Source organism: Platalea leucorodia (assembly GCF_965183815.1).
Source record: "Platalea leucorodia genome assembly, chromosome: 2".
NCBI lineage: Eukaryota > Metazoa > Chordata > Aves > Pelecaniformes > Threskiornithidae > Platalea > Platalea leucorodia.
In genome coordinates, this window is record NC_138824.1 from 69,929,434 (window position 1) to 69,947,567 (window position 18,134).

At 37.9% G+C, this 18,134-nt stretch overlaps 1 protein-coding gene across 1 annotated transcript; it reads right to left on the reverse strand.

The window, feature by feature from the left end:
* Positions 1-1,100: 1,100 nt before the first annotated feature.
* Positions 1,101-17,728, reverse strand: IL18R1 (interleukin 18 receptor 1; the record flags this gene model as incomplete). The annotated part of the gene is made up of 10 exons (XM_082337612.1): positions 1,101-1,572; positions 3,224-3,382; positions 4,974-5,135; positions 6,421-6,554; positions 6,732-6,900; positions 7,502-7,564; positions 8,082-8,235; positions 9,929-10,106; positions 16,374-16,614; positions 17,680-17,728. The coding sequence occupies 10 exons, from the start codon at positions 17,726-17,728 to the stop codon at positions 1,172-1,174; spliced, it is 1,710 nt and encodes a 569-aa protein (XP_082193738.1). The 3' UTR covers positions 1,101-1,171.
* Positions 17,729-18,134: the final 406 nt, after the last annotated feature.

An 18,134-nucleotide genomic window follows, 5' to 3' on the forward strand; every position in this document is an offset into this window, starting at 1 on the left:
AATCACATTTCAATAGCTCTTTAGTTGCCTGGCAGAAAGAGGGAGACCTCTTGGAGCTGATCTGAAGGACACCACAGATGTGTGCCTATTCCTTTGTTCCTTTTCATCTCCATGTTAATCTGGCAACTGTGTTGTCTCCATTTTGCAAATCCACATTCAGCCTTTACTTTTACTTGAACATCAGTCAGAAACTATGCTTGATTACAGGATATTTGACAAACAACAAGGTATTTCATTCTCATGAATCTTGAGACATTGCCATGACACCTAGCACTCCAGTTGTGTTCTCAAGTGCACTGAGAAGGTAACGGAGCTCCTCCACTACAGCTGGATGAATTAAGTGTCAGTGCCAAAGAGATGCCTTCTCGGAACTAGCATTAGTTGAATGCAAGCCGATGAGAGTGGGCTGAGCCTTGATGGTCTCCTAGCAAACTGATTTTCCAAAGATTTTCCAAAATTATTCTCCATTGATTTCTCCTCATTGGTACTAGGAGGAAATATGGTTCCATTTTATCCAGGAATTTATGTCAGATTGGTATCTTCTGCCAGGCAGCTAATAACAAGGGAGGATTACCATGGTTTTGAATGGCATTACTAAGTTTTTTTTAAAAAATAACACTAAGTACAAATGTTCCAAAGGATTAGGAGTATATGTACATACCAAAGATCTCATTTTCACATTTTCTGCTTGACATTGCCAAAGCCTGCATGCCAAGCTCTCTAGGGCAGGAGCCATTTGGGTCTACTCCCAAGCAGGATCCTTAGGAAATACCAAAATACAAAACCAAGAGCATCTAAATAATAATGCTTTGCAAATACTGATATATTTATTGAGGGGCCTCAAAAAGTATGTAGGTATAACTAATATCATTCTACATTACTGGAAAATGTGAAATCAAAATGTTTTGCATTGTGCTTCTTGCCATGTGGTAAGTCCTAAGCAGAATCAAATTTCTGCTCCTTGTGCAGATCGCTGAGGAAACTCTCTGGAGTAGCATTTAGCATTGGGGTTAACATCGTCCTAGCCACTGTAACATTGTCTACATTCTTCTCAGATCTCAGACTTGGCCTGTTATGAGCAACTATCTTCCCAAAGTAAGTGTACAGTTTGTGTTTTCTAGTACTTAGCAAAATGCACAGTTTGCTGCAGCATCTTCTGTCTCCAGAATTGTTATATGACTACATTAAACTCACAGCCCTCAGTCCATGGTTGAGCCCCTTCTGAGCCTAGGTCAGGATTATTAAGGTGCCCTTTGGTGTTTATCTTGGTAGGTTTCGCTGGCATCAGGTACCGAAGGTTCTTCCAAAATCTGGAATTCACAGGAAGAGACTTATCCTTCTTCCACTTCACAACCCTCTTTGATGGTAAAAGAGACAGTGATTCTGGCAAGAAATTGTAGTCACTTATAGGCATATATTCAATTAATATGATCTTAGTTTTCCTTTCAACTAGGGCTTTATGCAGTCCACTCTCAAGTTCATATATGGCTCTGTCAGAAACGTAGTTCTGGCTCAGTATAATGATTAATCTTCGACTTTTGTCAATGAATGAATGGATATCATCGACAACCGCTGCAAATTAAAGATAAATGTGTTATTAAACTAAATTGAAAGGACAGGCACTGAATCGACTTATCCTTTAACAATCGCACATGTACCAAAAATGTTCCCCTTATAAAGTGACAGCATGTAAGCATCCTGTCCCTAAGAAGAGATTAATATGTATTACAGATTAAGAGTCTGCAAAAATGAGCTCAGGTATGGCCAAAGCTTGTTCTCTGGAGAAGACAAAACCTACATACAATCTCCAGCTACCCTAGAGAGCTGTCTGTCAGTAGTCACACGAGTGGAAGGTGACAGCAAAATTTATTTTTCCTCCAACCAGACATCTCTTTGCTCTTTCATAATAGACACCTTTGGAGTGATTCCACAGAAAGTCACCAAGAGCAACCTGTCTCCAAGTATTCAGTAACTCTCAGGTTACTCCTTCCTTTACATCACCAAATACCCAAATCTATTGCCAGTAATATAAGATTGAGAAGACTAGCATGTGATGACAGAATGAGTTCCAACTGCGTTTTAGATCCATGACTTTTGTCATGACAAGCGATGAATGAAATCAAATGGTGATACCCTTCAAACATCCATGCACCACATTGAATTCTCATGCACAACTTCCTGTTATTGCTTCAGCACCATGGGACAACAAGGTCTACAGAAACCAGAGATCTAGAAAACATGCCTTGTAGGGAAAAGCAAAGCAAATTGCAGGAGTAACCTAAAGAAGAGAAAACTGAGAGAAGAAGGAGGCTGACAAGGGTGTTATAACACACCAAAGGCTCCTGTAAGTAGAAGGCAATACTCTGTTTTCCATATTCACAATGGATCAAGGAAATGAGCTAAAACTATTGAAAGAATCAGACTGAACACTTCAGAAAGCCTTTTTTTAATACTTAAGGGGAAAGAATAACTGGGAAAGAATGGCTTGGGAGAGTTGTGGCACCGATCTCAGGTTAGAAAAATATGTCAGGAATGGATACAAGGAGAGAAGATCCTGCTTTGTGAAGGAGGCTGACTGACCTTATTGTTCTGTATTTTTAACAACAAAATCCTATTCCTCAACTAGATCTTTGGACTAAATGGAATCCCCCAGTATCTTTTTTCCAAGCATCTGCAAAAGGCCATCTATTCATAGGCCATTTAGAGAAACAAAATTCCATGTTCTCATTTCTATTTTGTTATGGCATCCATTACACTCACAAAATGGTTTCAACCACCACACTGAAGATACAACAAACATACAAGTTACCTGAGAATAACTAGTACCTGAGACACCAGCTGCTCTGTGCAGTAAATGTGAGTACATTCATAGGCGCCTGCTCTCCGCCAAAGCAGAGCAAGAGCACTATTACTGTGAAACATCTGACATCTTCTGTGTTCTCACCTTAACTTTCTCCATGCTAGCTTTTGCATCTGTTCATCTTGGTTTTGTGTAATTAAAGATATATGTGTGTATGTGTGTACATCTATATGAATCCATAAATACATCTATAAAATATGTAAAATGTGTCCATGCGAACTTTGCATGCACATAGTCTAGATTAAATGAGAAATGTAGCATTTCAATGCACGACACATTTGACAGAATCCCTTCTAATTACAGACTTTCATCTTTGTATGAAAATGGTGTGCCTATTTAATGACAAGAATATTCAACACTTACCTCCTCCAGGGGATACATCCCTCTCAAATATACATAACTTGTACCCAAAGTTTTCTTCTAATATCATGGGTAATATCTTCAAAGCAAATTCTCTCTCTTCTTCAGTAGGGGAAATGCAGTCCTTCAGGTAAGACACAAATGCATCATATTCTTTTCCATCTGGAAAGAAATCACCAATTGTTGTCTTGTTAGCAACTATTAGAAATACAGTATGTGATCCACCATTCTGGTTTTCAAAATTATTGCCTCAGTAGCAAAGCATCTAGAAACTCCTGTTCTTTCTTTTGATACTCCGAACAGTCTTCAAACAAAAAAAAAAATCCTGAATCAATTTAAATTTGAGACAAAAGATTCTGATTGAATTTGGCAAATATTTGAAAAGAACATATCCTTTCTACATTAAGGTGTTTTTTAAAAAATCAGATTAATTTAACTAGTTAATGTCACATCTGTGATGATCAAGAAAATGAAGGGAAGCAAAAAATGTGTCTGTAACCTAATAAGAATGCTATTTAAGTGATATTGCAGATTTCCACATTTATTTTACTCTTTGTCTAAGACTATCAAGTAGTTCTGTAGAACAGGCACTGGCAAAAGAGAATAAACCAATTTATTATTTTAACTATAAGAGTATACCATGTCTGGTCATGCTTTGAGCAGTAATTTACAAACAAAAAGCCAAGACCAAGTCTACCACACTGAGTGATATCTAACTGAACCTTGCCACAGAACAATCTGGATTGATACAGCGTCGCATATAGCTTTGCATCTTAAACTGTACTACTTTGCTTCCCTTTCCGGACACTTTACTACAAGTAGTTCATAAGAGAGAGCACAAACTAAAACCCATGAAACATGCAAGAGCTCTAGGAGTAGGAAATCCATTGCCTAGTATCAGACAATCAGTTCCTCCAGGGTGGCCTAGTCCAGGTTCTCGGAGATCCTCCCTGTAAGCCAGTGTATGCAGCGAGAGCTAACATCAACAGATAGATCCCTAACATTGGCAGGCATAAATGACACCCACCCATTACTGAGAAATCGCCAACCACTGCAGTTTATTCAAGCTATATTCAAGCTGATTTAGAGACTAAGGAGGGCTAAGAAAATCAGGTACATATATGCCACAAGTTTTTTCACCACAATTTTCAGAAAAGTTATACCCAGAACTGGGAAACTGTCAGGCTTGCTCCTTAAGTCAAGGTCACAGCGAAGCTGCCTGGTAAGATACTGGTAGTGTGCTCTCCTACTCTTCTTAAGTGCATTTAGTGACAAACCTATAAACATTGCAATGGCCTCTACAGTCAAGGAAGCATTTTAACCTTCACCTCACTGAAGGGCATCAGTGTGGTTAAAACAAATTTCCATCAGTCTGCCTGTCTGACAACTCCAGAGAGCTCATACTCTTTACAGATAGATAATTGTAAACTTCTCCACCCTCATCAACTTTTGTGATGAAGAATATGGCAGAACAGAGAGCATCTGAACAGAGTCTAACCATGTCCCTTCCACTACCTGCTCCAGAGGCAGCTTCTTCGACGTGTTTATCTGCTGTTACTGCCCCAGGTGTATAACAAACTCACTTTAGCACCTGACCATCAAGTTCTCTTTTACATATTCTTTGCTGTTTCTACTCACAAAACTCCTGGATTTATTTTGTCTCTTCCTCAAAGATGATTGGTTTATAGAACCTACCAGAAACTATTTTTTAATCAATACACTTATTTCAACATCAGCATTAGCCAAGTCATACCTCCAGCAGTGTCGTCTCTTCTGCATATGTTCCTGTAAAATAGAACTAAGTCAACTCTAAATATCACACAGACAAACACCGCAGCTACGGCAACACATGCAAATAGTACAGCAAGGACCATTCCAGCTGTAAATATGTGCAGAGGCAGATCTCGGGTGTTCCCTGTAAAATAGAAACCCAGGAAATTATAGCTTTAACAAAGAGTATTATGTGACAAGATTACTTTAAGATGGCATCTTAAAATCACTCCAAAAAATCACAATGTTGATGTGAATCCTTTCCTGCTAATACTTCAAGCACATATGCATGCTATTCGTCCTGAGATGGAGAAGAACTACAGAACATGGATTACTCTAAAAACTGGAGAAACAATCTTGCACGCATTCATACACCCTCCACATACATAAGTGAACCTCATGTGGGATCAAGACTGATACTACAGATCCTCATAGATGTACAGCATCCCAAACTGGTGGTCACCCACTTTTATGATGAGTTTTCTTCAGGTTCTTTATTATTTCCTGTTATTCTCTACCTTTCAGCCCTCTCTCTGTCCATCCATAACAGTCCTTAATGTCCCCTTTAATCTTTGGCCAAGATATTTTTTTTCTTCTGTCTCTAGTTTCTTTCAGGCTTTTTTTTTTTTTTTTACCTTAATTATTATTCTGTTATCTTTGTCTTTTTAGTTCCAAAGAGAGATTTTTAACCCTTAAATCTTTGTCAAGTCTTTATGAAGGCACTGTCAAGTCATGCTCATTGTAGTCTGTATTTGATTTGCTTTATTATATGCATCATCTTTTGACTATAAATGTGAAGTACTACTATGTGGTAGAGGTCAGCTTTCCAGAGCTAGAAGGATAGCGTGCCTGACAAGAGAGAAACTATCGACTAGAACGTTTCAGGCATTATCAGGAATATAAAAGACTGACCTTTCCAGGAAAAAACAAAAACAAAAACAAAACAAACAACCAAAACCTCAGATTTTAATTTTAGAAATTGCTGCTTAATAAACAAAGTAATCCAAACAGCAGACTCTGGGCTGCACTAAGCTTTAGGTAATTAAACCCTGCGATCCCACCAATCTGATGAGTAAGAGAGCAGAGGGAATGCTCTGCCATGGGGTCTAACAAAGTGCCGCCCAGGGATCTGTGAGCCAGAGCATAGCTCAGCCTCCCCAGCTGTGTCCACAGCAGCAGCGGTTGAACTATGGAGCCCTCACACAGCTGCTCTAGCAGACGTAGCAGCAACCCCTGCGGCCCCTGTCTCAGAGCAGGAGGAATCACCCATGGGGGTCATTAGGTCCAGCATTAGACAGACCAGGGCCTTCATAAGCACGCAGACGTATCTGGAGAGATGTTCTGAAATCAGTACCCTGCCCTCAGGATTGAGAAGGCTGGCACAATTAATAATTACGTATGAGGAGTATGATTCATAGATTATACCGTACCTTTCTTCAATTTCACTATTTTTATTTGTGTTCTTTCATCAGCTTGCAACATGCAGGTGAAATTATGATGCATGTCCTCATCTGTTACTTTTTTAATCCGTAGTAGCCTTGTGACAAAGAACTTGTTTCCCACCCTGCAACAAGGAGTGGTGTTAGCAACACTATCTGTACAGAAACCTACAACCAGCTGAGAGGCAGATTTTGAGAAAGAAGTTCTAAAATAACCTCAGACATTTTACTGAATTTGCAGTCCACAAAGGGCAGGACATTATCACATACAAACAAAAGTGCAGTATTTTCAGGAAACCTACTGTAATTTTTTGAACTCTTCTTCACATATTGAAGGTTCATTCTCAGGGATACCTGAGCATTTTTCTGGAAACTTTTGATCAATTAACCAGTAGAGGCTGGCATCTTCTCGCATATCTTCTCGCGTATAATAACCCAAGAAACCTGTGCAATTGAGTATCTCTTCTTTACCTAAAAAAAGCATAACATGAGAAGGTCTAGTCAGAAGTAGCATTCATGTTCACAGTGCAGTAAAATGCCAGCTTTCCAGGCAATGTACCCCACGAGCTGTGCTCCTTTCTGGACTTCATAGCCCCTGCACGGTTTCATACGTGTTCCACCTGCGCTGGTGGTGGCCAGGACTGTCAGCCCTCACACTTCTCATTTCCCTGCAGAATAACATCCTCAACTGCATCAGGTATTAAGGGGATTGCTCATTATTGCTGTTCGCTGAACAAACCAGACATCTTTCACACATCGCTCCGTAGGGTTTGCTATCTACAAAAGAAAGCCATGAAGAGCTGGTTTCTCATCACCTCCACTTTCTCTTGCTGGTCATAGCAGCAACCTCAGCTTCGGCCTCTGTAAAAGGGTAAATTTAGTGTACTTGTATATGAGTCATGGAATACACTAGGCAAAATATAACCGGATGTGACGATGGATCAGATCCAGGAGGGTCCACACACAATTCTTAGTTTGATTACACTTAACCAGACCATCAACCATAAAAAGATCAGAACAAAAGCATATATATGCAGTAGCTACCACAATGATTCTTGTACTAATTTGATACCTATTTCTGTTTCAATTTCTTCATCGCGTCCAACTATCTCCAAACTTACAGCCTCTGGTGCATCTAAAATAGAAAGAAGTACTGCTATTGAAGTAATAGTTTCCTTACATTCTACCACAGTAAAAATCACACATTTGCTTTATTTCTAAAACTAATCACATAGATTCCATTTAATTCAAAGAACAATATCTGGACTCTGGCATTACCAAGTAGTTTAAAACACAGTATGTCCTGTTGAATTTTTTTCACATGCATACATATACAGTGCACAATTTGCAATAGTTGGAAAGGCTCTTCCTCAAAACTCTTAATACATTTGCATGACTTACTTACAGAAGCTAATTTTGAAAAAAATAAAACTGCACAGAAAACATACTAAATAAATTTTCCAAATTTGGTAATATGTCATATACACTTCTTCTTCTGCTTTTTTATTTTTTAAATTATTGCAAAATAGTTCAGATAGATTACCAGATTTGTTCACCCTTCTATATATTTATCAAATGAGAGCTGTAATTAAAAATCTCTATAGTAAGGAGAACATAAAAGCATGCTTCAAAATTTTAGAAAGCTTTCTTACCTTCTTCTACTACCAGCTTAATCGTATTTGTGCTGTGGTATATCTTTCCTTCATGACTGATTAAAATTTTACAGGTATATATCCCAGAGTGCTGTACTGTTAAGGTTTTAAAATCCAGTTCCTGCTCTGTTTCATTTTCATAGTTCTTACAGTCCTGAATCAATAAAGACAGAAAATACTATTCTGTAGCAAACGTACCTTCAAAACCTTAAAAAAGTTAAAAATAATTTTTGAAACAAAGTGTCACCATCATTCTTTCACTATCTCAATGACATTTATCTGACCCAAAAGAGGTGGGGGCCCAATTTTCAGTCATGGTCACTTAAATGGAACATTTGAACATTTAACCCATTAGAAGTTGAGAGCACTGCAATTCCAAGTAAGCATCTCAGTATAAAAATATCGTATTGGGAATTTAAATGCACTGATCTATTTTTTTCAAAATGATGGTTTGGGTCTGTAGGCGTCACCTGCATGTGGCCAAAAGTTGTCTCGACTTAGGAGGAGATTTCAGATTAAAGGAAAATACCTCAACAACAGGGAAAGTGACCATCTCAGAGGGTGACAAGAGTTGGACTCACATTTGTTTACCCTCCCTATCCTCCAAAACAAACTCTGGTGTTCTTTTTTTTTTTTTTTTTTTTTTTTAAATTCATAGCACATGCTAAGTGAAATGTCCGGTGAAAATGCAGCAATATTTGGTTCTGGTCTGAATTACCTTAGATCAAGAAGGGAAATGATCACTGCCAGAAATTGTCCAGGGAATGGACGTTTCCTGGATGCATATGCTTACTACCAGATTCTTATACAAAAGGCATGTGTGGCCATCCCTGTTTTATCTATCTCAGCTTAGGGTGTGATGTGAAGGCTTTGAAAATTTTCACCCAATCAAGTACCAAAGGACATTTAGGCGCACGGATGGCTGCTTCATCTGTCTCACACGGTATTAGGCATTAAAATATTAGGCATCGGTATACTCAGCTTAGCCGTGAGAGAGGTCAGTCTGAGGTATGGTCCTTTACTGAGGAAAACATATCCACCTATGGCCCTATCCATCAATGGTCCTATCCTCCCAGGCCCCAAAAGACAAGGAAGCAGGGCTGTGGCTCATTCTGCCAGGCAGAATCCAAATGCCCATACTTAAGCTGTCAAAATCCTCTCCTGAAACTGATTCAACACGGAGTGAACAGGGTCTGTTACTCCAACCAGGACACCTGAGAGGAATAAGGAGCACTGGTCAAGCTGATGCATAGGAACAGGCTGGAAGAAACCTATTCATGGTGCTTCATCCAATGGTTGAGCACAACAGCCAACAGTTACAGGTGCTTACACAACCATCATCTATGCTCTGACAAAAGCTGGTAGAGAGAAGACTGATGATTTGCCTAAAATGAACAGAACTGGATCTGTTACACATTTTGTAAAAAGTGTTCAGAAACAGCAAAATTGAAAAGTTTGCAGTTACTTTACAAGCACATGCCAACAGTAAAACAAATATCTTGGCACATCATTTAGTGTCAGGATAATATCTGTATCAGCAAAGTAGCAGCTGGCTAAACCAGCTGCTGGCTAAATCAGCAAATAAACATGTGTCTCTGATATTTTACCATTCCGAACTACCAGTTTATTAATAATTTCTGATTACAGGTGCATTTTTCTAACAAATCTGAGAGCAGAGAAAATCTTTCTTTTGTATATCTGCTTAAAGGTTTTTTCCCTAATAACCTGAGAAATCAAAGCTTTACAAGGTTTGTAGATGCTTCTAAAAATTTGTAATTAATTTTTCCTGCAATCAGAGGTTTTGTTTCTATAGCCGATGATCTGAGTGACACTGTTTCAGTGATTACCTTGTACCATGTTATGCTGTCATTTTCATTAACAGACAAATAACTGCATTTCAGTGAATGACCAGTTCCAGCATTTTTAATTTCTGTAGTTAAATGATTTTTGTTGAAACAGCTGCTTTTGTTTCTTTCAAGTACATTCAACGTCCACTTTTGAATTGTGAAATTTTGTTTTCCATTGCTATGAAAAAAACATTAGCAAAATCAGTTTTAGGAGCTTTTTAAAGGAATGTAGTTTAGTGAGTTACACAACAAAATACAAATAAATTCTCTAATACATCCGTTAGGTAACAAGTACGTCTACAGTGGCTTAATTATTTGTATTCTGCTTTACTACTTTTCCACCCCCAAACATGTGTTATTTCCCATAAAAAAAGAGATTATCATCTAAACTAAATCATCTATCACAAAAGGTTTGACAATACAATTATGTCTATGAAATATGACAATATATGCTATATCGACCAGCACAAGGATGCAACAATCTGTGGCACCGTGTATAGTTACAAGTGAGCACAAAAGAGTTTTAGGACCTCAGATCAGCTAGTGATTTTGCAGGTTTAATCTCCCATGCATTGCTAAGGCTTAAAGCAGTAACTGAAAAATATATTTGTAAAATATGTCAAAAATAAGATGGACAACTCTGCTATTGTTCATAAAGCAACACTATTCATTGTTTGATCCTGTGTAGACAGTCACTGATATTTTGGAAATATTTCTAAACTATGCAAGTCTCATGAATTACAGAATCACTTATGGATTCAAGCATGTCTGCAACAAAAGGCACTTCAGAAAGGATTCACCTCTTTGTCTTTCAGTCTGCACTGATCAGATCTACAGTAGCTGGCCACCCCAGGGTGACTGGAAGAGCCAGGAACTACCACTTCTAAAGCAGAGTCATCACATCCCATGCAATATCTATAAAAGCTCAGGTGAATATGCTCCAGAAATGCCTCTTTTGAATATCTAGGAGCTGACCATTGTCATTCAGATATCTACTATGTTCTATCCACATATTCCTCTAAAGAATCAGATTATAGCTGTGAGTTATTTCATTGCTGGATATGTCCAAATACATGACTACCAAGGGTAAAGAAGCTGGAGGACTTTTGGCTTAAGTTTGGCAAAGTTGGCCTTTCACAAAGTTAGGACTTAAGAGAAAGTCATATGCTGCTGTGAGTTAATGGGTGAGATTTCGCAATTAGTGCATTTTTTACTGAACAAGTAGGGTCTGACAAAGCAAGAGCAGCAATCACAGAGCACTTCCCTCCAGTGTCAGTCATAAATATGTTTGAATCTTTCTGTCTCCAAGAAAAGAAAAAGGAATCATTCCCAGGAGAACTGAAACTAGTCAAGAATCATTTTGATGAGAAGGGCTAAGAGGACAAAGCAGTTGAAATGGAGAAGCAAGCCTGACGAGTGTATCAGCTGAAACACCATTCTTCACTGACATACCTTTTACTGTTATAAGATGCAGAAGAACTATTAGGACATCATTTATATGATGAATTTAGACCGAATTTTGGGTTGTGGGGTTTTTTTCCCTTATTAAGCTCCCCAAACAGCTGTGTTTATGTATTTTGCTCACCCTCTTCGCATTGTAGCCCTTTTTCAGCCTACACAGGTTCTCCTTGTTCTCCTTACTCACTTGAGATATTCATTACTCATAATTGCAATTGACTATCTATCTAAATCAAAACATAGTGGTTTGGTTTCTCAATCAGCTAACTATGGTGTCATAAACAGGAAAAACCTTATCAAAATTTTTCCATCAGAGAGGTACTCACATGGGTATTCACGGTGGGTGGAGTCCTTCTCACCTATTCTTCAACATCACATTTACACATTTAAACAAGAGCTACTAATCACAGTCAGCAGTGGGACCACAGTCAATAGCCACCCTTTTAGAGTGCAGTTTACGTGACCTATTTTATATGTTTGGTTTAGGGCAAGATAATCTGTGCCCCAGAAAGGCCTCTCTCTGTCCTTGACATTAAAGGTACCTAAGATAAGTTTATGTGTACACGTCAACACTAGTTCCAAGTAATTCCACCAAGTCTGTGCATTTCTTTAGGCATCACACTAGTATCTGAATACTGCTGGAGAGGCAATTACAGATCTAGCCATAAAATACATATGATTTTACTATCTAGATTAAGCAGATGGAAGAAAAGGATCAATAAAGCCACAAGTTCTTCTCAGCACTGTCACTCCACAGAGGCTTTCTTCTGTGATCATATCTGGTGAAATCACTTCAAAAAATATGAGGATTTCACCTGAAGTGGATCAAGATATTCTACCTGATGAGCCAAAATCTGGCAAGAAGCAGCTCCCTGGAAGGTGACAAAACCATACTTATGTAAACTAAGATTAATTTGGCTTATATAATTTCTATTTGTCTGCCATATACATGATTTTCAACAAAAAAATCATAGAATCATAGAATGGTTTGGGTTGGAAGCGACCTTAAAGATCATCTGGTTCCAACCCCCCTACCATGGGCAGAGACACCTTCCACTAGACCAGGTTGCTCCAAAGCCCCATCCAGCCTGGCCTTGAATGCTTCCAGGGATGGGACATCCACAACTTCTCTGGGCAACCTGTTCCAGTGCCTTACCACCCTCACGGTGAAGAATTTCTCTTCCTTATATCCAATCTAAATCTACCCTCTAATGCATTAAGTTGTACGGTTTAAACTGCTAGTGTCTGAGCTGTTCTATTTCTATCCTGGTTTTCACTTGCTGTGATTCTTTAGTGATAATTTGTGGGGAACAAAACCATTTCTGGCTTAACAGCCTTTCAACTCCCCCCACCAAACCCACCAAGAAGGAACAAAAAAAACTAGCTTGACTCAGGAGAGGATACAGGGAAGTGAAAGCACTTAGAGAATATAAACCCAGTTTACTGGATACATAGCCAACTCTAAGTCATCCCTTAGCTATTTCACTGCAACAAGCCAGTGTTATCTCAATATTTCAATCTACTGCAAGAAACTGTCACTCTCTCTTCCAAACTACAATATTAACTCTAAATGTGTGTGCTCCCACTGTTTTCAACAGTTCTAAACACATAGAAAAAGTGAGCAGTATTAGGATCTTAAAACGTATCATGTGTTTATCATGGAACTCTATACGTTCATTTTTTTCAGGAACCTGTAAGTTCCCTCAGTTTCAAGGTCACCAACACAGAGCAACCAGATGACCTGCTTTTGTGTTTATCATGGAACTCTATACGTCCATTTTTTTCAGGAACCTGTAAGTTCCCTCAGTTTCAAGGTCACCAACACAGAGCAACCAGATGACCTGCTTTTTTGTATTCTGTTTTTTTTCTTTGATAACCACAGGATATAGGCTATGAAAAACCATACAAATCAGAAATCCTGCCAAAGGTGTATGACACAGTTTTTCTGCTTACCACTCCCACTAAAAGTGCATATAAAATCCTTTATTTTCAAGAAATGTTGCTGAAGATGGACACACTCAGGCTTACAGGTGATGTCTATTAATTCCTGAATTTATATCCTAAGTCTTCTATACTAACAAACACATGTGAAGACATCAACCCACACATACGCACACTTTAGCTATCTGTGCTATGTCTCAGAAGGACACTTCTGTTTTAACTGGAAAATTTCTCATTCTTTTTTAAAGTCAAAAATAAGTGGATAATACACCATAAATACACTGTTACATAATTTTCACCTCTTGCTTCTTGCACATTGTCAGTTGTAACATATCAGGAAAAAAAATCCCTGAATTTAATTAGTTTGCAAAACCTGTCAACATATGTTGTCTTACTTTTCTCAAAAATCTGCAGTATATTTAATTCTCACTTTGTTCACTAAAACTGTCTAAACAGTTATAAGCACTGTAAAAATCATTTCCCATATAGCTTACAAATACTTATCTCTAAATTAAATAGTTGAAAATAAACAAGATAAAATATACTTAGAATGTCTGCTTTTAAAACCAAAACTTTAACCTATTATAAATGCTCTGAAATGAAACTAATTCCATTCTAATTGTCATTCTTATTAAATCTTAAACAAATTCCGTAGCCCACAATAGCCCACAATTTTTCCCTATCAATAGAGACAACTAAAAGTCCTTTGTCTCTGCAGAAAATTGTTTCTGCAAATAATCTTCTGTATTTGCTGAAATGTAACTGCTTTAATATGCTTGCCAATAGTGAGAACCATCATATAAACTAAGCCCAATATCCCATTAAAATCCCATGGAAAAAATCCCCTTATGCCTGTTGTTCCAGTGGTGAGACCTGTGAAGAGTTCCTGTGTGAGGACTAAGATTCTGGCAAGTGCCTTCATTCTGATCCTAACAGAAAAATAAGTACCTGTAATGGCCTAACAGAAAAAAAATTTGGGGGAAAAAAAAAAAAAAAAAAGTTGTTTCAGCGTGATCAAAATACATTCTTTTAATTAAGAAACTTTTTTTTCCAAAATAAAAATGCTTTCTTTCAAAACTGAGTTTTAAAATGTATTAGCATAATATAGTCCTAGAAAATGAAGCATAAAAGCAGAAAATCAACACTCTTAATTCCAAATGAATGCTTTGATGTAATCAAAATCTTTCTTCTGAGTTTCTTGCTTAAGCAAATCAGCAAATCAAGACATTTCACAAAGGATTTGGACATTTTTGTGTTTTCCAACAAATACTTATTTTAACAAACTTCATCCTAATAGTTTTACTTAAGGTCTTTCCCTGTCATCTCCTCATTCTATACATACGGCTGTTTCCCTCAGTTGTGAAGTTTACATTTTTTCCATATTCATTTTACAAAGTTCTTGTAATTTATTGTGAGTTTACTGTCATTGCTCCAAGTCCTTAAAATAATCACAAAACCACAAGGATCTTGAATTTTAGACTCCTTATGACAACATTCTTCAGTAGCCTGTCGATTCAGGTATGCTCTCCGCCTATCCTCCCCCATGCCAAAGTAAGTCACAGCATGCATTTTATACCACTAGTTAGGTGCTGGCAGTAGAGTGAGTTGTTAGATGTAATAGCTTTTTAGCACCACATTTAGTGAAGTGACTGTATAGACAATTGATGAAGGCCATCAATAAAGCCAAAATTTAAAGCCAGATTCAGACTTGATATGAAAAGTACAGGTCCATGACAACAGACAAGCCCATGTTAACCCCTACCCACCAAAACCGAGCAGCTGGCTTCACCTGTGCTACTTCAGACAAATGTCTGTACTCAATAATACATCACCTTTGCATGACCTTGCACAACAAAGTAGCCAAACTACCTTACTCATCACCCGTAAAGACAATTCTCTTAAGATTAGGTTCAACAGACATGAGTAAAATTTTTCTTAAGCTTTACCTATGATTTGGATAAAGAGTGCCCTACAACTAAAAAGAAATCACATAAACCTAAAAGAAATATTCTACCAGCAGGCTTTTCATTTATAATATTTAGCATTTCAGATACCGTGACTCAGTACTTTTTAAAATAATATCAGTAAGACGATAATAATAATGATACAGGGAAGCATAAAACATGTTTTCAGCTTCTAAGTTAACTTGGAAGTTAACAATTGAAGTCTAGCTTAAAACTAAACTATCGAACTTTTTTCTGTGATGTTACTGGAGAAATGTGGAGAGCACTTTTCAGTATCCACAGTCCCATAACCTTTACGAACCAGGCAAGAACCTTAAAAATATTACCTGGAGAACAGCACAAATCATTACATGCAAAATAATCTGCTTAAAATTAATTATTGCTTCAATTGTAAATACTGAATTACCGTTTTGGTGCAAGTTAGTCATAAGAACTCCATGCAACAAAGCTTTCATTTGGTCCTTTTGTCTTTCTTGGTGGTCTAATGAAGATTACCACCAAATAACTAAGGCCCACCCTTATTTCTCCTTTTGACTCATGATGTTCTACAGCGGTAAGAAATCAAATCCAATGATCTCATTTTGTCTTTGAACAGCTCCAAGCATGCAAAGGTTTGCACAGAAACCAGCGTTCAGCTATGCCACTCTTCATTTATTACTTTACCATACAATCAGACCACTTGGCAAGCCTCATAGTGCGAGATCCACTCAACACGGTAAGAAAGAACAAGTCTGGCAGACAAGACAAGCAAATGTTTCCTTTTACTTGGCAGTGGACAGAAGGGTTGCCTATCACTCATTTTGCCAGGCAATTAATCACAAACCAGCAGAAACGCTACCTGCCTTATCAAAAGGTTTACAGAACCTTTAAAAGGCTTCATCTGCCTATAGCTATTTGTAAATATTATAGGTCTGCCTGGATGGTTATTGTGAAATGATGTGGAAAATGACACCACAGTTAATGTAGTTCCCTGCACCTCCTTTGTAGGGATGCCACTAGCAATACAAAGCAAGACAAAGAAATTAGCTTCTTCACAGACAAGCGCAAAGGCAGGATGCTCACCCACCAGCTTGCATACCCACCTGTGAGTGACAGAGTAATTCCCAGAGTCACTGAGTTCAACTGGCCAAAACTCCAGAAAATTCATTTGGGAAACGATTCTGTGTGTTTCCTTTATCAGTTGCTGCTTTCCAGCATTTTCTTTGTACCAGTTTATTGTGTATGCTTCTTCCTGAAAATGTTCTTGCATTGACTCAAGATAACAAAGGAAAAAATATTCCCCTTCTAGCACATCAATGGAGGCACGAAGGGGACACAGCTTCTCTTCAGAGAAAAAGGAAAAAAGATACATTAGGAAGCCAAGTACTTCTTTCAGAAAATGACACTAGCTTGACTTTAAAGTGATTTGATGTGCCACTGGTCTTTTATAAAGTGACTTTCCTTCAGCAGAGTGGTTTGGCAGTATTTATTTATTCCAGCAATATTTATTTCAGTCTAAGAACTCAGTTTTCCAAGTATTTATTCTACCTCACCCAAGCAAAACCAGAAGGCAAAGGAGGGTAAAAAAAGGACATTTCCCTAAGATTCTTTCACATGGGTGCAACAGTGTCAGAATGAAATGGGCATAAACAGCAGAATCTGGCCTCACTCTACAGTAAAGCAGCTGCCACAAATGGAAGGGGAAAGGAGAAATTCTTACATATGCCTTGACTTGACAAATATGGCTAATCCTCAGATCTGGTCAACTGCCATAAAAGCAGAGATCTTAAAATGCAAATTAACATTTGCATTTTCTTATCTTCTTAATTAAAACTAAATCATTATGTGGCTAGACTTCTTAAAAACTTCAGATATCTTTAGAAAAGTTGCCTTGGAATGAGATTATGTGTGTAAAATTTAGTCTCAAAGTTGGCTTTTCCAATCAGATTTCCCAAATGTACCTTTGCTTATAGAATTCATAAAAAATACAGAAAAGGGACCATGGCCTAGCATTCATAGTCAAGAATAAAATAAGCCTTCAGTCTCTATTTGTCCTGAGGTTCTCAGAGATTATTGGTGCTTAGCAGCTATTGCAACCACACTTCTGAATGGCACAAAAAGAAGCAGACTCCTTCTTTTCCTCGCTGTGGCTCTTCATACAGCCATGCTCCCATACAAGATCATCAGGTGTCTCCAGGTAGCATCTCTACTCTTTTTCCTTCACAATTTTGGTATTTTGGACCAAATTTCCCAAGTCTGGAACTGGGCTGAAATTGCCAAAACTTTTAAGATTTTATTCTTAGCTGCAAAATACAAAGCTTTCCCCACTTTAAGCAACTGTCAAGAAGATGCCACATATTCAGCAAATATTTGGAAGGTTCTGCTGTTGAAATGAGGATTTATACTTACCAGTGGCAGATTCAATGATAAACAAGAAAAAAAAAATCATCAGAGTCATTTTCTTGAGTTACTTCTCACTTCTTCTCCAGAAAAATGAAACTGAATTGTTCTTGCTTGTACTGAAAGCCTAAGAAAAACAGATTCCCAATTCATCACAAGTGCAGTGAAACAGATTCCTCTGAGCATGTGAGCAGTGTAACTATTGCCTGGTACTAAAGAGGACTTTCCAAATGGGAATTTACACATTTTTATCATAACAGCTATTTTCATATATCAGGTAATGTATCTATATTTTTCTTGGCAAGTTTATTTTAAATTCAGAAAGCACTGCAGGGTCTCCTTCCTTCATTTTCTTGTTCACTAGATGTGTTTCACATTTCTGATTAAACTGGCAATCTTATAGAAGCACTCAAACTTAGATCCCAAGCCAGCAGACACCCACCACAGGATAGGATAGTGCTTTT